Here is a 23,624-nt window from a genome sequence, read left to right on the forward strand (position 1 = left end):
TCACATTTAAAGGCATTGAAATACTATCAACATTGTCTGGTGAGTTAAGGGATAGCGAACACTGAAACAGACAACAGAAAAGATATTAAACTGCAGCCAGGTCTTTCTATGTTGAACTTAAAGGCAAAAACTAAAATTGTCAATGTTTTCAAGTAAAAATATCAGCATGTAATTATTGGAAATTCTGATTTTTATATTACAACAGAAATTTAGGAGTATTTGAGAGCTATGAATGATTTAATGCTTGCTAACCTTTCAGAACAGAATAATGATGTGTGAATAAAAAGTTTAAGAATTTAGAAAGAAACCACAACCTTGTCCAGTGAAACCTGAATTCAAAGTAATGTAGAGTTCATTTAAATCAATTAGGGGAGTTAATTTAAATTACTGCTTTAATTTAAAATTGCTTAATTAATTTGTTATAGAGAAGTCAAGGATCACAGAAGAAATAGTATTCATGCTAGAGGGAAGCAGAATTCACACGTCCAAGGAGCATGTGCAGTCACCCCATTGCTTCTTCTCCAAAGAGATCGAGTGGAAATTAAAAAGGAAATAAAGCACCAAAAAATGTCGATATCAGGTTTGGAACTGAAAGGAAGATAAATTTTAATTTTAATTAATTAACTAATTAATTTTCACTGATCTCACCTAAAAGTTACGCAGTGTGGGGCAATATGAATATGCTGCTGATTTTGGCTGCACAGTTACAGCAATTTTAAAAACTTACTCTAACTGTGGGTATCCTCTGATTAGGGTTAGGGTTATGTTTAGGGTTTGGTTTAGGGTTAGGGTAAGGGTTATGTTTAGGATTGATTAGAGTTAAAGTTAGGTTCAATTAGGGTTAGCATTAGGATGAATTAGAGTTAGGGTTAGGGTTTTGGTTAGGGTTATGTCCAGTTAGGGTTAGGGTTAGGTTCAGGGCTGGGGTTATTATTAATTAGGGTTAGGGTTAGGCACAGGGTTAGTGTTAAGTTTAGTGATAGGGTTAAAGTTAAGGTTCAGGTTAGGTTAAGGTTTAGTGTTAGGGTGAGGGCTGGGATGACAGAGTTAGGTTAAGGGTTATCATTAGAGTTAGGATTAGGGTTAGGGTTTGTGGATGTTGGCAAACTTGTCTGGTTTTGGCGTGGCTTCTCAAAATCCTCCTGCTTTCACTTCCTCCTCTCCTCTCCTCTCCTCTCCTCTCCTCTCCTCTCCTCTCCTCTCCTCTCCTCTCCTCTCCTCTCCTCTCCTCTCCTCTCCTCTCCTCTCCTCTCCTCTCCTCTCCTCTCCTCTCCTCTCCTCTCCTCTCCTCTCCTCTCCTCTCCTCTCCTCTCCTCTCCTCTCCTCTCCTCTCCTCTCCTCTCCTCTCCTCTCCTCCCCTCTCCTCCTGCATTTCTTTTTATTCCCTCCTTGGAGCATATTCACATCTTGTGTCTGCTTTGCCTCTTAGCAAACTCCACTCAAAGAGCTGAATCATCCTTGAAATCACCTGCAAAAACTTTTCCTGCTCTGTTCTTGTGCTGAGGAGACTGACATTTTGTATTTGTGAAGGTGTCTGTGAGTCTGGTGATTATGCATGTTACTGGTTTATCCTAAATCTTGATGCCCACAGCAGTCTGAGTAAAAGGCATGGGAGCATTTCTGAGATTCCTCCAAGTGAATGCAGAAGGAGGGGTTTGGAGAACAGTCATGACATGGGCAGCCATGTTGGGCACTAACCCAACAGATGTGTGCTATTAACACTATCTGGGATGAAAACAAGGGCACGGGGAGATTCTAGCTACATTTAAAACTCCATTTCTGTTGACATAAATGTGTGTATTTTCAAATGGAATATGCTGAGCTGCAATCCCACATTCAATTCAAAAATCAGTCACATCTCTTTACCAGAATGTTGTAAGAGAAAAATATCCCCTGCTTCACAGTCATACCTTATTCATGCCATCACTTTTGGCAACATGCACATTTGTGAGCAACTGTTGTCAAGAATGAAGGACAGGAAGAGCAGCATTTCATCAGAAATCTCTGATGAGCATTGTGAGAACTCACTAGTTTCATGTTTTTGTTACTCTCTTTTATATCTTAATAGAAATGCTAAAAATTAAGATGTTTTGTTACTTACATACGTTAACTATATTTTATATTTTATTAGGGCTGCTCCAAAAGTAATGCCTCGTGGTTTAATATTTTGGAGCATGATGCCAAAGGCAGATGTTGGTGGGATGGCTATAGAGATTGAACTTTCCCACCAATATTCTGTTAAATGTTGTTGCTGTGTGATAGATGGCAGCAGAGGGGCATTCTGACAAAATGGTGTCTGACATGGAAGTGAGAACGAAGCAAAGGGGTGATATTCAGTTCCTCCATGTGGAACAAAAAGGCACCCACTGGCATTCATTAACACTTACTGAACATTTATGGAGGCCAATTAGTGGATGTGAGGATTGACTAGAGAGGCAGTGGTGGATTTCACCATAAGGCATTTCAGCAGTGATAACAGTGACAGCAGTCACATCTGCTTGTGAAGATTTTTATGAGCACGGCATGCAGGTTCTTGTTCATAGCTTGTGAAAATACATAGCCAGTGGTGACTGTATTAAAAAGTAGTGATCTGTAGCTGAGAAGTTGACAAATAGTGCTGTTATGATTTTTGTACCAGTGGTCATTTCCAGGTAAATACAGGTAAGAAGCATTACTTTCAGAGCTACTCAGGTATACGCAGCCCAAGACAATTCCTCTTCACTCAGTGTGGCCCAGGCAAGCCAAAAGTTGGACATGCATGTGTGTGAAGCAAAGCATCTTGAAACAAGCACGCAGCCCCTGTGCAACACCTTACCAGCACAACTGCATGATTCTTGCAGTGATCTGCTTCTCATCCCCTCTGAAAATGTCTTGGATTCATCCTTTCCTCAAAGCTTCAGGAGTTTCACCCCAGCAAATGAACAGCAGTGCTGTTATGAAGTATCCCTTGCTATCTTGATGTATTTTGGCTCCAGCATTGAAGACTGTGCTACATAGTGAAAGGAAAACTCATCTACTAGGGAACACAATGCTTTTAGAGAGAGCTATTGAGCTGTGACTCCAGCAGTCTCTGCAGTGATTGGTCCAAGAATGGAAACTGTTTTCTACTTTTTTTTTTTTTCTTTTTTTTCTTTTTTTTTGGCATAGCTTCATCCCATCCTACACACAACAGAAAATACCCTGGGGTTTCTGGCTGCATGCTGCAAGCACTGAGCTGTGCAATGGACTCATGGAAAGAGTGCTCCCCTGCATGCTGAGCAGCTGTGGGCAATTCTACTTAATTTTCCTTGGATTTTAATGGAAATATATATATACGTTTTCTTACCCTTTATTTTGTTGCATTTTTCACCCACCTCTCCCTGATATTCCATGCAGGGAGCATGGACTTTCTGTCCCTGGAATCAAAATAAGTCATCCCATATATGCAGGAAATGCATTTCAGAGCCCTCCAGCAGCAAAGGTGAAAAGAAGAGGCATCCAGGTTTCATCCCTTTCCCTTCCTTTTGCATTGTCTGATAGTCAAGGGGAAGGTTTCCATTGAATGTATGTTGTGCCCCATCGGTAGAAAACTATGGGAGAAAGAGTACTCTCAGTAAGAGTTAAATTGGCACCTAAATTTTTAAGGGAATAGAGAAGGAAAAAGGAAAACATTCAAGTGATCTCCCCAGCCTCCCAAAAATGGAGTCTAAGTAGCTGTTTGTAAATATATATATATATACATAATGCTAAAATGCTCATACTGAGGCAGTGATAGATGGAGATTTGCAAGGACAGCTGATGGTAACCTGAGCAGCTTCATCAGAGCTGTGCAAACATTGACTCTTTGTTTGAAAGCAAACACAAGAACTGGTTTCCTCATTCACTTCTTGCAAGGAAAGTAGTCAGAAACCGGACTTGGAAATCCAGCCCCCCTGCCTTGGGTGGCTGCAGCTGCTTTGTTCTCCTGCTTTTTCATCGTAGGACCTGTACAGGTCTGTTGCCCTAACATCACATCTGGCAAGGATGGGGAAGAGAAATGAATAGGAATGGGCAAGAAAACTCACCAGCTGAAATAGAAGTTAACAGGTAAAGCCAAAGCTGCTTTGTGCAAGCAAAGCACAATATGGAATTAGTTCATTCCTTCTCATCAGCAGGCAGATTTTCAGTTATTTCCATCCTGCATAATGGTTAATGGAGAAGACAAACACCGTAATTTTAAATGTTCCTCCCTTCCTTCTTTTCTTCATCCTTCATTGCTGAGCTCATCATAGTACCTTCTTGAACCATTTGGGATCACCTGTCCCACCCAGTTCCTGCAGTATCAGAGGTTGAAGAGTCCTTGGCTCTGTGCAAGCATCGCTCTGCAACAACGGCATCTGAGTGCTTTCATTTCATTGTTTTTATCATAAATCCAAACACTAGCATGACAGAACTGCTGGGGAGGAAATTAACTCTGTCCCCACCAGAAGCAGTGCAGGGTGCATTTCACAGTTTGGGCAACACCTCCTGCTTCACCCTGTCTGCCTGCCCTGAGTGTGATTGGATGCTCACTGCAGAGCAGGGCAGACCCAGGAAACTCCAGCTGTAGCCCTGTTGCCTCAGGAGACAACAGTTTTCTTCTCCTCCTCTACACAATTTGGGCACACCAGGTAAAGGTTCCTCTTTGTATCTCTGTGTCTTCCAGGAGAGGATCTAACTTTGATTTAGTTGCTTGCTGTTTCCCTCTCCTGGTGACCTCTTCTTTTGGACCACATCTCCATACCCAACCACCTCATTTTTGCAGAAGTTTCTAGGTTTGTCTCCTCTATTCAACCTACACCAGGACCTTTTATTCTGAGATGCCCTGGGATTTCCCACCCACCAGCACATCTTGTGGGACATGATGTGGGACTTAGAGGATTCCCATCTGGATCAAGCTCCTTGGGGTATCTCCAGTTAATGGAGGGTTGGATTGTCTCCTCTACTTTTCGCACTACTCCAGTGAGAAATCAGCAAACTGTGTCTCCTTGCTTCTGCTGCCCATCTCAGCTTGTTTCATCTGTTGTGATTTTGGAAGACTGATGTGACAACTTGCTTCAGTGTGGCTTGGCTCCAAGCTGCTCTCTGCTAAATGTCCCCATCCCAAATGAACAAAACCCGCAGGCCCTATTACATTTCTCCCTCAAGCTTTCAGTCTCTGAGCTCTCCTTCCTCTCCATCTTCCAACATCCTGACCCCATGGAGAAGTTCAGAGCCCTTGAGCAGATCCTCCTCGGCACACCCCAATTTTGGAGCATGGGAATTGAGATCACCAACAAGACTGGTTTGACCATCTGCAATCCCAGGTCTGTATGGTAGCCACCAGGCCTTATCTTGAGGAGGTCCCTAAAGCATGGGCATGAATTCAAGAGCAGAAAAACAAAGTGTGCATGGAGTGTGGTGGAGAGGGCCCACAAAATCTGCAGTGAGTATAAGGAAGCAGAATGGAGGAAGAGGAATTCATGGCCTGAGCTGGTGCCAATGGAAAGTAATGCAACCTTGTGAACAATTTGCAGAAAAATGGGAAGAAAAACACAGGGCTAGACAAATGTTCTGGTTCCTCAAGGCTTATTTGCAGAAGAAAAAGGAGACACCATAAATTCCCACCACACTTCTTTGCTGCAGAGTTACAGAAGGTTTAAGACTGGAAGGGACATGGATGTCTTTTTGTCTAGGGCATAGGGGAATGAATGTTAAGTAAAACAAGGGAGATTTTGGTTTAATTCTAGGAGGAAGTTCTTTACACAGAGAGTGATTAAACTGTCCAGAGAAGTTGTGAATGCCCCAATCTTGGAGGTTCAGCCTTACCTCAAATAGTGTTTGTGCTGTTTTGGGCTCTGTGATATAAAAGTACTGGAGTGTGCCTAAGGGTGGGCTACGAAGTTGGGGAAGGATCTGGAGGGAAGGAAGGACATTGAAATGCGCGTGGGACATCTGATCAAAAGCCCATATCTCTTCATTAGCTGAAGGGGACCATCAATGCTCCTGATTTGGGCGCATCAGATTGGTGCTTACAATTCAGTGAGATAGATCTGAGTGTCGTGATTGGCTTCTGTATTGGGTGCACTCTGTCCTTCAAAGATATCTTCTGTTTGGGTTGAAAAAATGTCATACACGTTTGCCAGCACTGTCATCTCTCTTCTCCACTCTAGAGGATCTGCAGTGTTTAGATTCCACCTGGAAAGAAATACATACAATCCAGACCTGTAAAACTAGCTTGCTTTACCCTGCAAGGCCACTTAAAGTTAGTAGTATGCATATAATTATGTTAAAGAATCGCTGAATCATCAAATCTTAGAATCCCAGAATGGCTTGGCTTGGAAGGCACCTGAAAGATCATAGAATCATAGGATGGCATGAGTTGGAAGGGACTATGAAGATCATCAGATCCATCATAGAGAAATAGGACTGTGGAATCATAGAATCATAGAATGGCTTGTGCTGGAAGGGACCCATTGAGTTCCAGCCCTCTTCTATGGGCAGGGTTGCTGCCCATCAGATCAGATTGCCCTGTGCACCATCCAACCTGGCCTTCAACATCTCCCACCTGGACACCTACATGTGCAGACTGCTTTAGGGATCCTGCTTTGAAGGGAGGTTGGACTTGGTGATCACTAGGGAACCCTTTCAATCCCTATAATACTGTGGTTCTGTGATTCTGTAATCCCCAGGGATGGGGCATTCACCGATTCTTTGGGCAATACAAGCATGTAACTGATAGCGATAGTGATAGTTCAAAAGCACAAAAAGCAAAAATAAGTAGCAATGTGGAGACATGGGAATCATCCCTCAAAACGCCAAGATCCAACTTCACGTCTCCATCATCGTCCCATGGCAACATCTCTGAGAAAGAGATGTGAATGAACAAACTACTGCAGGGGAGATTTAGATTGGATATTAGAAAACAGCTTTTTATGATGAAGGCAGAGAAGCACAGTCACTAATAGCTCAGAGAGGTGGTGGATGCCCCGTCCTTGGAGACATTTGAAGGTTGCACCATAATCTGAGCAACCTCATCTAGCTCACCAGTTCTGTTTGTTGCAGGGGAGTTGGACTAGGTGAACATTAAGTATCCATCCCAACTCAAACGATTCTATGATTCTATGATTGTGAAAGAATGAAGAGCCATCAAACCCAAAACCCAGATGAGAGGTTGAGTTGCTACAAATGCCCTGCATGGTGGGGCATGCATGAAGCTTACCAGAGCAGACGACGCCTGCATCTTCTTCATGGTTGCAGTTATGGACTCCCCAAGGCCTTGCTGCACATTCGGAGAGCGCTGATTCCCTGCTGGAGCATTTCACATCATCCAGCCAGATACGGCCAAAGCCTTGCCCAAAATAAGCGGATCCGGGGGCTGACATGGCTGTCCCACAGCCCAGTTGCTGGCACACAACCACAGCATCGCTCAGGTCCCAGTTGTCATCACACACTGTTCCCCACTGCTGGCCGTGAAGCACCTCGACTCTCCCAGCACAACGACTAGGGCCGTTCACCAGCCGGAGAGGAGCTGCTTCTGCACTGCCTGCACATAAAGCAAGATAAAATGAGAAATGCACACATAATGCCCTGCAGCTGAACCCTAAACCTGCTGAGAGTAGACATGTAGTAGTGTCCCTGTACCAACCAAGGTGCCCAGTGGATGAAGAGGACATTCTGGGAGGGCAAGTTTTCTCCCATAGTCAACCTCATACTCTCCATCATGCTCTGGATTGCTGAAATATCTTGCTTATGACTCAAGATTGCTGTTTTCCCATTCGTTGTCAGCAAGACATGTTTGTTACCTGGTGTGCAATGAGCCAATCTCACACACACAGATGAGGTGTTGGTTTAGTATGAAGATGGGGCTAATCTTCCTTTCTGCTGACTATGCTGGTCATAATGATTAAATACATCTCCACTTTGTACATTTGAATGATGTCCCCATCTTTGAGTACAAGCTGAGTAGCCAAGCTATGATCAGGAGTTTCTTTACTTAATCTCTTTTAGTAGTTTCAAGTGTGGTCGTCTGATCCTAGACAAAAGCCTGGATTTTCTGTATCTAAGGGAGCCCGTGTAAAGACTTGTAGAAAGATTAATTCCTTCTTGACTTTCAGCACATTGAGGAGGATACTGATTCATCCCTTCCAAGCAGACACGTTTCCAAGAGTTTACTGAACAACTTTGTGACACTGAACACCATTCTTGCTCCATATAAAGAGCAATCTGCCCTGCCAAGCTCAGGAATAAAAATTTAATGTTGTCTATGGATATTACAGATGTAACCCATGCAAACGGATATATTTGGCAACCTCCAGCTGGTTGCTGTTTCCCATCTGAATCGCCTTGGGGAATCTTTGCCATTCTTCAGCTCTCATGTCAGAAGAGTGGAAATCTGATGTAGGTGTCTGAGTTCTGTTGGGCATTCCACTATGTATTATTGTATGTTGTATATAGCACTGTATCTTGTACTATTTAATCCAGGTTCAGGTACTAGGATCCCTGAAACTCAGCGGGGATGGGATGTTTCTGGGATCATTTTCAACCCTGGAAAAAGTCCAGGAGCCTTCAGAAGCTGAGGCGTGGGAGACTCAGCTTGATACAGTTATCAGATGCAGGTCTGATCATGGTAACCCAGATTCTGGTGGTGACTGTGGACCATGATCAGGGCCATGCAGATTGTACAAGAATCAATTTATCGAAAACAACGACTGACAGCAGACATTAGGAGCAGCCTGAACTCAGAGAATACCTCCTACTGAGTCTGAAAATCGTTTTTCCATGTTTCCCAACATTTTTGAGACTGAGAAATAGGCAGGAGTTACCTGAGCACACCACACCAGCATCTTCTCCGTGATTGCAGTTATGGGATCCCCAGGCCCGGAACCGGCACTGCGAGAGGGCAGCCTCTGTCCCTGCACAACTGACATCATCCAGCCAGATGGGGTCAGAGCCTTGTCCAAAGCGAGCTGAGCCAGGGGCTGATATTGCTGCCCCACAGCCCAGCTGCCTGCACACAACATTGGCTTCTGCTTTATCCCAGCCATCATCACACACAGTTCCCCACTGTTGGTCATGAAACACCTCGACTCTCCCAGCACAATGACTCGGACCATTCACAAGACGGATGGGAGCTGGTTCTGTAATACCTATGAAAAAAAACAAAAACAAAAACAACCCAGAACATGGTCAGAAACATGAGCACGAATCCTCAAAAGTTTCTTGTGTTGTCAAGAAACTCTGGGGACATGGACAAACTACAGGAACCAAATGATGTTAATCAAAGCCAAACACAGGGTGTTGTACTTTGGTTAGGGCAATCCTAGATATGCATTCAGACTGAGAGAAAAACTCATTGAGAGAAGGGCTCCAGAGATGGACTTGGGGGTTATGGTGGATGAAAAGCTTAACTAGAATCAGCTTTAAGTGCTCACAGTCTGGAAGCCAACAGTCCTCTGGGCTGCATCAACCGGGGGTGGTAGTGGGGAGAAAGGGGATTGGCCCTCTCTGCTCTGCTATCCTGAGGCTCCATCTGTAATACTGCGTCCAGGCCTGCTATCCCCAGCACAGGAAAGATGTGGAGATTTGGAGCATTTCCTGGATGACATGAAGATGCTCATAGGCCTGGAGTACCTCTCCTAAGGAAACAGGCTGAGGGAGTTGGGCTTGCTCAGCCTGGAGAAGAGAAGGTTGAGCAGGGATCTTATCAACGCTTGCAAATATCTGATGCGCAGGTTTCAGTGATTGGGACCAGGCTTTTTTAGGTCATGTCCAGCAACAGGAAAAGGGGCAGTGGGCACAGACTGGAAGTCAGGCAGTTCTGTCTGAACATGTGACAGAACTTCTCAACGATGAGCATGACATAACCCTGAAACAAGCTGCTTAGAAAGGTTGTGAAGTCTCTGGATGCTTCCTGGATGCTTTCCTGTGCAATTTACTGCTGGAAAATTCCTCTAACGGGGATCTCCAGAGATCCCTTCCAACCTCTGCAGGTCTGTGATTATGTGAATTAACAGTACCTGAGCACACCACACCAGCATCCTCTCCGTGGTTACAATTGTGCTCTCCCCAAGGCCTGACTCGGCACTCAGCAAGGGCAGTTTCAGATCCTGCACAGTTCATGTCATCCAACCAAATTTTTCCAGTTCCTTGTCCAAACCGAGCATAGTCAGGGGCTGACATTGCTGCCCCACAGCCCAGCTGCCTGCACACCACTTGAGCATCTGTTAAATCCCAGCTGTCATCACAAACAGTTCCCCATTGCTGCTCATGAAACACCTCAACTCTCCCAGAGCAGAAATCTGAACCGTTGACCAGCCGGATGGGAGCTGGTTCTGGAACACCTGAAACACAACGGAAATACTAGGTAAGTCATTTTGGCAAAGACATTCCTTCCAGGCACATCAGGAAACATTGTGTGCACTGGTTGATTTAGTATGACACCCAGGGACAAGCATCGAGAAGAAGGCTCAATGCTATTGGATTTCCTTACACATGACCCAATGGTCAGGAAGTAGTGCTGGCCCAAACTGACAAAAATAAATGTCCTGTTGCTTCTCACTCCCAAATATGAGGGGATTGAAGCCTCCTTCTCTCTGCCTTCTGCCAGGAAGACAGCAGTGCCCAGGCAGCAAGTGCAGGAAACTCCACTGCCCAAGGGAAAAGACACTAGACAGGAACATGGTGACAAAACGGGGGTACGATTGACCTCAGCCAGACTTCATCTGTCAGTGGCTTAATTCCTTTCCTGAGCATTAATACTCATCAGTAGGTGACATGTCCAGCGAACTCCAGACATCCAGTGAGTCTGGCAGACTTGACTTAGGACCTTGGGAGGGGGGCATTACTCCGTATCTGCAATTAGAAATTGGATGGGACATCACAGGACATCTTAGATGACACAAAACAAGTTGTGTTGGCAAGAGAACCCACCCTTTTACAACTCCACAGAGCAGAGTCTTTTCCCTTTATAGTCACTGGAAGGAAACCAGCATGATTGAGTTGCACATCCGTTAATCTGCTTTGGGCATGTCATGAGGATGGGGAAAATCCTGCTATGTGCTGTGCTAAGTCTTCACTGGCTGCAAAAGGACAGTGATGAATTCAGAAAGGGATCTGTGCTTAGACAGCAAATCCGCAGGGTATTCTCCAGATGTGGATAAGTAATTGTAGAGAAACAGGTAATCTCCAGTGAGAACAATTCAAAAGTGTGCCATTTGGGGGGGATAAAATGACTGAACATAAGATGAAGAAGAGTTAACTGCATGACAGTTCTTCACAAATCCTTCTCAAGGATTGAGAGTGAAACCCCAAAGTGTCATGTTGACCCAAGAAAAAAATGGCTTAGTATAAAAGGGAGTGCTGTCTACAAGATATCCAAAGCAAACCTTCAGTGTGAATCACTACTGCTAAAGCCTCAGCTCGATGAATGATTAGAAAAATCATGCCAAGCAGCCAAGGAGAAAACCAGGAAGAAGGAGGGAGATAAGAAGAGGCTCAAAACCATTTCTCCAGAAGGAGATATGAAGGGGCTGAGAAGGGATAGAACATTCTTATCAAGAGGTAGATGCAAAGAATAAGTAACAATGTGCATGACAAAGAAACAAGAGACTGTAGATTCTATAAGCAGTAGTTAGGTCAGGGTTTCCCTCCAGTGGCAAATAAGCACAGTGCAACAATTTTGAGGAAATTGTCTGATCAGTAGAGGATTCACAGAAGACACTGGAAAAACTTTGGGAAAAGAAAACAGATCTGCTGAAGATGGTTTTACCAAGGACAGGGGAAGGGCAAGTAGAATCACTACGTTTCTGCAAGACCTTTTGTGTTGAAGAGGGAAAACAACAAATGCAGAGCATGTCTTGATGTTTTGAGAGTGAAACAAGAGAAACCCAACTGGCTGTGCGCAGTTCTCAATAACAGGGTGACTCACAGCAGTCCTGCAATGCTATCAGATTTATCTGTAGCACACAGAAAGGAGTTTCAAGTTTGAATTCATGGGAAAGTGCTCCAGAATTGAATTCTTCAGCACAGCAAGCACTGGACTGCAGCACCACAATACCATGGTGAGTTTGGAAATAGGGAGAAAAGGGAAACACCACTGGATTTGCACACATCTAACCAGATGCACTTTCTTTTTTCAGTACTCTGGATTTAGAGTTATAAGATGGGAAGAGGGCACCCTCTTGTAATCTCTAGCATCCCTCCATGTACCTTACACCTCAGTCAGAAAGCAGAATAAATAAGACTTACCCAAGCACAGGACACCAGCATCTTCTCTATGCTCACAGTTGTGGGCTCCCCACAGACTGGTCTCACATTTGGAAAGGGCAGTTTCAGCTCCTGTGCAATTCACATCATCCAGCCAGATAGGGCCAGACCCTTCTCCAAAAGAAGCCGAAGTTGCCGTGGACAGAGCCCTCCCACAGCCCAGCTGCCGGCAAACAACTTCAGCATCGCTTATGTCCCAGCTGTCATCACACACGGTGCCCCACTGATGGCCATAAAAAACTTCAACTCTCCCACTGCAGCGGTTTGGCCCATTTGTTAACCTCAGTGGAGCTTCTCTTGGTATATCTGAAGAAGACAGAGAGGGGAGGGATACGTGTTACGGAGTTGCTGCTGGCCTGATTAAAAAGTAAGATCAAATGCATAATGCCAGAGAGGGCCTAGTTTATTCTGTTGCCTGATGCTGGCATGTCTTTGCCAGTTCAAAACTATGGACACAACAGACTGTGTAACATATTCTGCTGAATGTCAGTAAGAGGAATACAGTATGAGTTAGCACAATTTATCAAAGGTCTGGGAGTCTTGGGAGGTTCCTGATGACTGGAAACCAGGCAAAGTTACACCCATCATGAAGGGGAAAAGGGGATGAGAGATGACCCAGGAAACAACAGACCTGTCAGTCTATCCTCAGCCCCTGGAAAACATATGGAAAAGCTATTCCTGTGCGCTACTGAAAGGCATTTTAAAGCTGCCATAGAGCAAGCCCATACGGGTTATGAAGGGTAAGGTCCTGCCTTGGTAATTAGGTGTCCTTCTATGATAAGGTCACCTGCTCGGTGGATGAAGGGAATGCAGCAGTTGTAATCCTTCCGGATTTAAATAAGGCCTTCCCTGCCATCCCTTGCAGCATCCCTCTGGACTAAATGTCCATCTGTGAGGTAAACAGGTTCTTGCTATGCTAAGTGATGAACTGCCTCAGTACTGAAGGGTTGTTCAAAGAGTTGTAGTGACTGGTGCTTCATCCGAAAGACACCACCAGTGTTCCCCATCACTCAATCCTACAGGCCAGTTCCAGTCAACATTTTTACCAATGATCTCATTGTAGTCATGAAAGGCAGCCTCAGCAAGTTTGCTGCTGACACTAAACTGGGAGGTGATATTTACTCTCTAGAGGGATGTAAGGTCTTACAGAAGGTTCTAGATTCATTGGAGCACTGGGCAGTCGGCAACACAGAACACAGACAAGGGGAAATGCTGGGTGCTGTATCTAGGATGGAGCAATGCTGCATTCACTCACAGCCTGTGTGGTGAGTGGCTGGATAGCAGTCCAGCAGGAAGGGACCTGATGGCACTAGTAAAAGCAGGCCCAATGGAAGGCAGCAGTGTGCGCTAGCAGCCATGTTTTGGGGTGTAATACACAGAGCATAGCCAGCCAGACAAAAGAAGTGCCATTCCTGCTCTATGTAGTGTTTGTGCAGCCTGCCTTTAAATGTGGTGTACCTTTCAGGCCTCTACAATATAAAAAGAAGGTTAGGGTAGTGAATGCATGCAAGGCAGGGCAATAAGGTTCTTAAAAAGTCTGTAAAGCATGCAAGAAGTGGCTGAGGACACTGGAGTATATAGTTCTTAGGAGACCAAGACGTGACCTCCTTCCTACTCAAATGTTCTATTCTATTCTATTCTATTCTATTCTATTCTATTCTATTCTATTCTATTCTATTCTATTCTATTCTATTCTATTCTATTCTATTCTATTCTATTCTATTCTATTCTATTCTATTCTATTCTATTCTATTCCATCCCATCCCATTCCATCCCATTCCATGCCTTCTCTTTCTAAGACAAGGACAACTCCCGTGTACAAGAACAGTTGCACGTTTTCAGGAAAAGGAGAAATTTCAAACAAATGTCCCATATGATGACAGAGATGCATCATCATCAAGACACAGTTTGCAGCCATGCTGGCACACAAATTATCCTCATGAAAAAGAAATCCTCCCCTGTAACACACAGGCATAGGCAGGAGTTACCTGAGCACACCACACCAGCATCTTCTCCGTGTTTGCAGTTATGGGATCCCCAGGCCTGGAACCGGCACTGCGTGAGGGCAGCTTCTGTCCCTGCACAACTGACATCATCCAGCCAGATGGGGTCAGAGCCTTGTCCAAAGCGAGCTGAGCCAGGGGCTGATATTGCTGCCCCACAGCCCAGCTGCCTGCACACAACATTGGCTTCTGCTTTATCCCAGCCGTCATCACACACGGTTCCCCACTGTTGGTCATGAAACACCTCGACTCTCCCAGCACAATGACTCGGACCATTCACAAGACGGATGGGAGCTGGTTCTGCAGTACCTGCACCAAATACAAGTGCAAAATGTTTGGGATCATTACATGCCTCAGAGTGCTGTGCAAGAGCCAAACAATCTTCACAGCCGTCTGGCAGCAAATGGCAGGATTCTTCCTCAACAACAGGACACAGAAATATGCGTGGTACCTGAGTGTTGGGAGTGCCCTGACATACCCAACCATCAGGATTCAATATCCAAATCCACAGCATTTTAGTCTCTGTGACAGCTGAAGCTGCTCCCTGCAGCATGGCTCCAGAACTGTCCTGGACACAAGGGCATAACACAGACCTTCTCCATGACTCACATCCCTTCCCTATTATCTTGAGCCATGGTGTCCACGTGGAATACAGCCTTTCCATCAACATACCACTCTCCTTTCATCTCAGCCTACAACTGCATGAGGATCGCTCGTCCTCCTTGTTCTGAGGAGACTTCACATCTACCACCACCCTGCCACAAACACACTGGCTGCATCGTACCCCACATACACTGGCATTCACTAGTGGTACCTGAGCACACCACACCAGCATCCTCTCCGTGGTTACAGTTGTGGTCTCCCCAAGGCTTGGCTCGGCACTCAGCAAGGGCAGTTTCAGATCCTGCACAGTTCACGTCATCCAACCAAATTTGTCCAGCTCCTTCTCCATACCGAGCAGAGCCAGGGGCTGATATTGCTGCCCCACAGCCCAGCTGCCTGCACACCACTTGGGCATCTGTTAAATCCCAGCTGTCATCACACACGCTTCCCCATTGCTGCTCACGAAACACCTCAACTCTCCCAGAGCAGTTACTTGAACCGTTCACCAGCCGGACTGGAAGAAGCTCAGCAAATCCTGTAATTGAGATATAGTGAAGACATCAGTTTTCTGTGCTTTCCTTCATATTTTGGTCCATGCTGATCGTGTCCGGACAGCAGTGGCGTGGCATGGACATTGCTCTTTTTTTTCCATAACAGACCAGTAGATCATTGCCGCAGCTTCTGTCCCATAGAATAGTGGTCTCTGTTTTTTTCTCTTGTTGGCTAGTCTCACCTAAAAATCAGCCATCTGTTTGTACCTCTATTTTCTCAGAAGATGACAGTTATGCCTGCAGCCTGTTAACTGTGGTAAAACAGACCAGAGCGAGTCATGTGGGCTGGTAAGCTGAGCATAGAAGGAACCAATGAAATAACATTGCTGCAGGAGCACAGGCATGCCTACATTAAGGCTGCATAAAGGACTCTTAGCTGTTGGGATCAGCAATTTCTGGATGACACAAGTTGACTGAGGGCTGACAATAGCATATGTTGAAGGTGTAAAGATCTGCTGAGGCTGAGCGTGAAGAATTTGGAGCAGGGGTTCTTGCTTGGGTGAAGTTCTGCAATTAATATTGAGTGTTGAGGAATATTCCTTGAACAGCAGTAAGATTCAAGGACAGAATCAGTGTGGTCTATTCTACACATTTAAGTGCTCGGCAGCATCTGTCTTGGGACAGCTGTGACACAAGAAAGAATAATTTGACCAGAAGTTTTTATTTTCTTTCTAGGTGTGAAGTCAACCCACATTTTTAATTTAATCTCTTCATTTTGCTGCCAGAGAGGTGGTGGATGCCCCACCGTTGAAGGCATTTAAGGCAAGACTGGATGTGGCTCTGGGCAGCCTGGTCTAGTGGTTGGCAACCCTGCTCAACGGGGCGGTTGAAACTAGATGATATTTGGGGTCCTTTTCAAACCAAGCCACTTTATGATTCTATGATTCTTTTGAGTGTTTGAAAGATAAATTCCTCCTCTCAAACTAAGCAGCCCCTGATGGGAACTGCTCAGGACTGGCAGAGCAGTGGACTGGAAGACCTACAGCCATCCTTAACAGAAACGTTTCTGTTAATGTTTCCTTAATCTCTTAAGGAAGAGAAACAGGAGAAAGAAGAATGGTGGAACTTGAGAACTTGGTCAGCTGGGGCTGTGGCTGACTTATGCAATTATGCTCATCACACTTCACATGCTCTTCTCTTTTACATAATAAGAAGAATAACCCAATTATTGGGTTGTAGAGTAAGTGATATGAGAACACACCTCACAATGATCTGTGTTCCCTCTGTGTACCACTATCTGTGGTTGCAAACTGCCACCTGGAAGCACCCCATTCAAAAGACCAACATAAGGAAAGACAGGTTGTAATTATCTATGGATGTAGCCACATCATTTTGAAGCCCTCTCTGATACTTTTTTTTTGCAAGCACCTGTTAGTGCCAAAGGACCCTGGCCCCAGGATGACCCAAGATAGTTTACTCTTTAATGCTTATAAGGGTACCTGCACACACCACGCCAGCATCTTCTCCATGGTCACAGTTATGGCTTCCCCAGGGACTGGCTTTGCATGTGGTGAGGGCAGCTTCAGTCCCTATGCAGCTGACATCATCAAGCCAGATTTGATCAGATCCTTGCCCAAAGTGAGCCCCATGGGGAGCTGACAAGGCCTTCCCACAGCCCAGCTGTCTGCACACAACTTCTGCATCAGCCAAATCCCAGCCATCATCACACACAGTTCCCCAGCGCTGGCCATAGAACACCTCGATTCTCCCAGAGCAGTGGGTTGATCCATCCACTAATCGGAGCGGGGCTGGTATTGCAAAACCTACAGAAAGGAAGGAAAAGAAATAAAGGCTAGGGAAGAATCTCATGCAGAATCTGGCTTGTCTTTTCTCCATTTGTCAATGAACACAGTGTTTTTCACTCTGTGGATTGTGACATGGAGAAATTCTGCACATGGGAGCAGCACAAGCATTTCTTCCATCATCACAGCATGAGATGTTCAGCAGCATCACTATTCAGGCTCCCAACGGCTCCACTGTGGGGTCAGTTCTCTTAAGTGCTTTTATTAATGGTCTGGATGCAAGACTTGAATGCACACCTAGTTTGCAGGCAGTACTAAACTAAGAGGAGATGTTGACTCACAGAAATCTTAACAGAGAGGTCCTGTAAAATTAGAGAGTAACCACCAACTGCATGAAGCTTAACAAAACAAGTTTAAGATTCACATTCTGGGAAGGGGAAAACTCTGAAGATAAGCAAAAACTGGGGGATGAGAGTCAGGAGAGCCTCTGTATGCGGCTACGAAGTTGACAGTCTTATTAATGCCTCATTATTATTGGGCTGCGGAAAACAGACTCTTCTACCTCCAGTAATGTCCAAGTAATCATTGTACTAGTAATAACTGAGCTAATTGCAAATTTCTAATGGTAAACACCTCTTGGAATATGCTACCTCCATTTGGCCAGACAGCTGACTGGGATGCAGTGGGTGGCTCTGGGAATCATGAAGGCGGGACCTTGGTTTTATGGTTGTCTTTGAGGACTTGATACCAATGCACTTGGAGAGACAACACGTGCCGTGGTTGCACCTTGTCTAATGAAACAGTTTAGGGGATACTTAAGAAGGAACTAAATCCACTGATAGAACAGTGAGATGATGGGACTGCTGAAGGCAGTGAAAGAATATTCTCTACCAAAGCATCACAGTCCATGTGCTATGTTGTGGGAGTGTATAAATAATTCCTGCAACAACACTGCTCTACCAGTGGCTTATGCAGTGGAAAATTTTTAATACCAAGAAGATGCAAGGTCATTTTAGTGCAAACCACATTCTACATTTTAGTTCCCTTGAGTGCAGGAGTTTTCTTTGCAAAGGGAACTGTGCTCCCTGCAGTGTTGCTTCCCTACAGCATCTCCAGCATATCTCCAGATCCCACAAAACTCACTTGCAGGATGAGAGTTACCTGAGCATACAACACCAGCATCTTCTCCATGCCCACAGTCATGTTTTCCCCAAGGTTTTGCAGTGCATTCAGACAGGGCAGCTTCAGTTCCTTTACACATAACATCATCAAGCCAAATGGGGTCAGATCCTCTGCCAAAATAAGCTGAGGAAGCAGCAGATAGGGCTGTCCCACAGCCCAGCTGACGGCACACAACTTCAGCATCAATTAGATCCCAGTTGTCGTCACAGACCGTTCCCCATTTGTGGCCATAAAGCACCTCCACTCTCCCAGAGCAGTGATTTGTACCATTCACTAATCGCAGTTGAACAGCTTCACTATTTCCTGCATTAAAAAGTAACAAACAAGAAAAAAATCAATCAACCACCACCACTAAAAAGCAGGATCAGGGTTTGCACAAGGAAAGAGCATGTAGGGAATGAAGGAAAGAAAAATTCTCCACTATTATTGTCCAGAACTAGAAAACATGATGAGGAATACATTCTGATTTTTTCTCTGTGGCTTCAGACTTCCCAGTCAGAGAGATTAACAGATTGGACTTGGAATTCTTTATAAAGCAGGAGCAAAATCCACACTGTAATGTTACACCAAGGGTGGCTGCTGCCAGCAGATCAAGACACCCATATGTCTTACACACTTCTTGGTTCCTCCTTGAGAGATGGGTGCTGATATTTTATGATGTTTGCTCCGAAAATAATGCCTCCTGTTTTATTATGTTGACCTACAACATCCATTTGTGACACTACTACCTTGAAGTTCCTTTCCAACCTGAGCAATTCTATGATTCTATGATCAGAGGCCAATGTTGGTAGTATGAAAGTAGAAGTTGAATCTTCCCACCGATACTGCATTATATTTTGTTGCTTTATGAGTGCAGAGGATCAGTCTGACAGAATGACATCAGTCATGGAAGTGAGTATGAAGCAAAGGGGAGCATTTAAATTCTTCCATGGCACCCATTGACATTCATCGTTGCCGAAGATTTAAGAAGACCAAATAGTGAGTGTGAGCACAGTGAGGTGGTGAGTGGTGTGTTTCAGCCATGGTGCCATTTTAGCAGCTGTGAAACAGTGGATCATCTACACTGGTGCTCTCTAGTTAGTTGATGGTGTCTCATTTGTTTTGATTCAATTGCCCACTCTGGTCATTGGCAGCACTGGCAATTCCACAGGTATATCTAAGTCTTAATATGGAGTTGAATCCCATTTTAGACCAATCAAGAAATGTAAATTTGGAAACCTGGTTCATTGTTCACTGAATGGAGCAGTCTTTGGAACAGTGTCTTGAAAGAGGGCAATGGGCAGCCCGTCCACCTCCAAATCACCTGTCAACTTCCTGCAACCTGTGTGCCACTTAATTATGTTTCATTTCCCAATTAACCACAATGTTAGCCATCAAATCTTCCCCATCCAGTTTCTGTTGCTCAGCATTCATCAACACCATGCTGTCACATCCAGGTCAGACGTGTCACAAAGACAAATGGCCCACAGCTGAATTTCTCATCTCAGTGCCATTTTGGAGAATAAATGTTTTCACTGGTAGTATTGACTCAAAATACAAATGGAAAGAGGACACAAATGCTCAACTCCCATGACTTACTTTAACCATAAAATACATGGAAAACTTGTGCATCCAGGTGAAATTCATTTCAGTTTCCTTCCTCATTTACTCTATAGTTAAGGAATAAGAAGCAGAGCAGAGCACAGCAGGAACAGAACAGCAGCACCACCATCAATCAGTTTAACTGCCAAAAGAACTGAGATGGGTAACACTGTCTTTGGCTTGGGTTAGTTCTAAAACAGACATCTATGTATGATCTGAATCCTAAGAGTGGCACTGAAAAATAAAATTTTGCAAACATGCTTAAAAGCCTCTTTCTACATAGAACTCGGCAGGGAATGGTGGAAACATGAGTTACCTGAGCACACAACACTTGCATCTTCTCCATGATTGCAGTTATGCTCCCCCCAAGGTCTGGTCCTGCATGCAGAAAGGTCAACTTCTGTACCATTGCATTTCATGTCATCCAGCCAGATAGGACCAGTTCCTTCACCAAAATGAGCCGAGCCAGGAGCAGACAGTGGTTCCCCACAGTCCAGCTGCCTGCATACGACCATGGCATCAGATAAATCCCACCTATCATCACACACTGTTCCCCACTGCTGTTTCCAAAGCACCTCAAGCCGCCCCGCACAGCGGCTGGGGCCATCTACGAGTCTGATGGGAGCTGAGTTGGCAACACCTGGATCAGAAAAAAAGTCAAGATAGAAAATGAACACAAAATAGCTTTTGGTTGATAGTGGAGAATGAAAAAGCTTGCTCTTGTAGGAAAGATGCCATTTTAGATGTGGCTGGGGAAGGATTGCTGACATACTAACCGTTGGTGCTTCCTGCAGGAACATGGAAAGAAGTGTTTGCTGGCTAATTTGTGATGCAGCTGTCTTACAAAGATTTTTCTAGGAAGTCTAATTAATCTCTGCTCATTTACAAGAAGTTGCAAGCTCTTCTTGTCACCTAGGAACGTCCTGATCATGGGGTTCCTAGTAACTTGTCCTTCTCAGACAATTTTTCAGCTATGGAAGAGTCCCAGCACACCATCTGACGTGACAGCTCCATACCACAGAAACCATAGGCTGTATTATTTGCCATGAGAGAAAAATCTCTGGATATGGTCCCTAAGGGGATGGAGGTCACAGTGTGTCCCAGAGCTGTAATCTGAGCTACTTTGGCATCATCCCTGTGCAGCAGGGAGCTCCATGCATAAGACCATGAATGCTCCTTTTGAGTTACATCAGTCCTTGAGTTGTGCAAGTTATGGAAGGAAGTTTTAGTTCACTTACTGGAGTACAAGTTAGGATTTCAACATCAAATGAAAAATATTTACGATTTCTGTCAAAAACACTTGCCAGAACTGCAATGAACAGTCTTCATGAGTGTAACAAAACTCCAGACTACTATGGGGACCCAAGCCTGGCAGAGGGTGCCGAAGTTCTCCCTTATTCAGAAAGACATTTTTTGGTGCTTAAATTGTGTCTGCATCTTTGGTATTTGGTGCTGCTTCACATGGCATTATATACTTACACCGTAGGGTTTATGACAAGGACTGCTATATAAAAGCTTGCCAGGTTCACTCTTCTATGCTACTGGGAAGCACAGATAGTTTCCTTACAAGCTTTAAATTGCCAAATTATTTTCCTTGTTCATTTACAGTTCTCACCCTACCCTTTCTTCATCCCAGTCTGTGAAGCAGCCTTAACTTGTGTCAGTTTGCCAAAAAAAAGAAAAAAAAAAACAACAAAAACCAAGAGCCAACAATGCCACTGTCTCCAGATAATCCTTATCCAATTATTTTACTACTTTTTGTTTAAAGATTTGACTGTGCAGGTTTACGGGATATAAATGCAGCTGCACTAAGCACTGACACTGACAGAGAGGCATGCTATGCTTATTTGTTCTTAGGTCCTGGCTCAAATCCAGTCTATGAGTGCAGAAGAGAGGCAGAGAAAACAGGATTACATTCTGGATTATAGAAATCTACTAAAGGAAGCTCTGTCCTTATGCTTGCTATGTCCCTATGCTTGATTTATTCTCAGGATTCGTATCTGAATATTTGCATTCATAATGCCTCTAAATCTCCAGGTGATTTTTGGAAGCCAAATGATGATGTCTAATGCTGTATTTTCTTGCCTCAGAAAGGTCATGCCTTTTTCCTGCACCAGAAATTTATCATAGAATGTCTTGGCTGGGAAAGGACATTAAGGACCATCTCATCCCAACCCTCTGCCATTGGACAAGGACACCTCCCATAAGACCACATTGCTCGAAACCTCCTCCAGCCTGGCCTTGAACACCTCCATGAATGGAGGACTCTCAAATTCTCTAAGTAGCCTGTTCCAGTGCCTCATGCCCCTTACAGTGAAGAGTTTCTTCCATTTATCAAACATAGATCTACTGTCTTTTAATTTAAAGGACCTTTTGTCCTACCACTACATGCCCTTGTGAAAAGTCTCCATCTTATAAGGCTCCTCTAAGTATTGAAAAGTGACAACAAATTCTCCCCAGATCCTTGTCTTCTCCACACTAAAAAACACCAATGAGGATATGAGAGGGGTCAATTCATCATGAGCACCATTTATCAGACCATATCTGAAACTCCATTCTTTGGGAGCAAAGGAGGAAACTTACCACAAATCCATACCAGGAGGAAAAGCACCGTTTCTATTCTGGTTCCAGCAAAGGCAGACAGACTGCTGATATAGGCATGCCTAGATGGGAAAAGATTTCCTGGTGGTCCCATAGCAACAGCAGAGACCTTGTACAATCTGACCCCTGCAAGCCTGGATGAGCAAGGTAGATGTCGTCCTTGGAGGAGAGATAAAGAGCTTAGAATTGGTGACTGGCTGGGTGGGCAGGAGAAAGTACTGCAGGGACAGAGACAGAGGTAAATGACAAATATTCCTTGCTCTGACTCCTCCCCTTAACTGGTCTCTCCCTTTTCACCTCTCAGAACACTAGCCACCTCTGCTTCCTTACATCTCCTCATACTGCTTCTCTCCTCCCATGCTCTTCTGTTCATCAAAGAGTCAAGGAAAAATAAACCATGCTAGAATGACCCTGATCATTTGTCTTCTGTCAGTGTTTTCGCAAAAATAAAATTGTTTTTCACCTCTCTGAAACCATCACTCTACTTGCAGGACTTAACTTGTGACCAGGCAGTGCCCAGGGAAGACTTAAAATCATAGAATGGCTTGGGTTGAAAGGGACCTTAAAGCCCACTCAATTCCAACCTCCCACTGTTGACTGGTGCCATCCCTTATATCAGGCTGTGGAGGGCCCCATCCAACCTGGTCTAGAATGCCTCCAGGGATGGGGCATTCTCCTGTGTCTCTCTATTCTTTGTGTAAAAAAATGTCCTCCTGATATTTAATCCGAATCTCAGTTCTTTTAGTTTGAAACCATTCTCCCTTATCTTATCACTGTCAGACCATATAAAAAAATCTCCCTTTTGTTTATAAACTCCCTCTAAGAACTTCTTAGAGAAAAAATGAATGGCACTTATGACTGCCTTTTTTCTCAGTTCTCAAATGCTGTCTGGGAGTCTAAGAATGGGGAGTATATGGAATACAAGAAAACCCTTTTTTTTTTTTTTTTTTTTTTTTTTTTTTTTAAATTGTGAGAGAGGTCAAACACAAGAACAGGCTGTTCACAGATGCTGTAGAGTATCCATCCTCAAAGATAACCAAAATCTGACTTAACATGTCTTTGACACATCTGGTCTAGGGGATTCTGCTTGAACAGGACAAAGAAGCTTTTGGATCTTT

General features: G+C 44.4%; 1 protein-coding gene across 1 annotated transcript; it reads right to left on the reverse strand.

Annotated features, from left to right (window-relative positions):
• Positions 1-5,861: 5,861 nt before the first annotated feature.
• Positions 5,862-22,600, reverse strand: LOC306956437 (scavenger receptor cysteine-rich domain-containing protein DMBT1-like; the record flags this gene model as incomplete). Its single annotated transcript, XM_079547708.1, has 12 exons — positions 5,862-5,892; positions 6,013-6,085; positions 7,199-7,513; positions 8,802-9,116; positions 9,996-10,319; positions 12,226-12,549; positions 14,232-14,555; positions 15,061-15,384; positions 16,840-17,163; positions 18,304-18,627; positions 20,222-20,545; positions 22,489-22,600. The coding sequence occupies 12 exons, from the start codon at positions 22,598-22,600 to the stop codon at positions 5,862-5,864; spliced, it is 3,114 nt and encodes a 1,037-aa protein (XP_079403834.1).
• Between the last annotated feature and the right edge of the window lie 1,024 nt (positions 22,601-23,624).

Source organism: Tetrao urogallus, assembly GCF_951394365.1.
Source record: "Tetrao urogallus genome assembly, chromosome: 30".
Lineage (NCBI taxonomy): Eukaryota > Metazoa > Chordata > Aves > Galliformes > Phasianidae > Tetrao > Tetrao urogallus.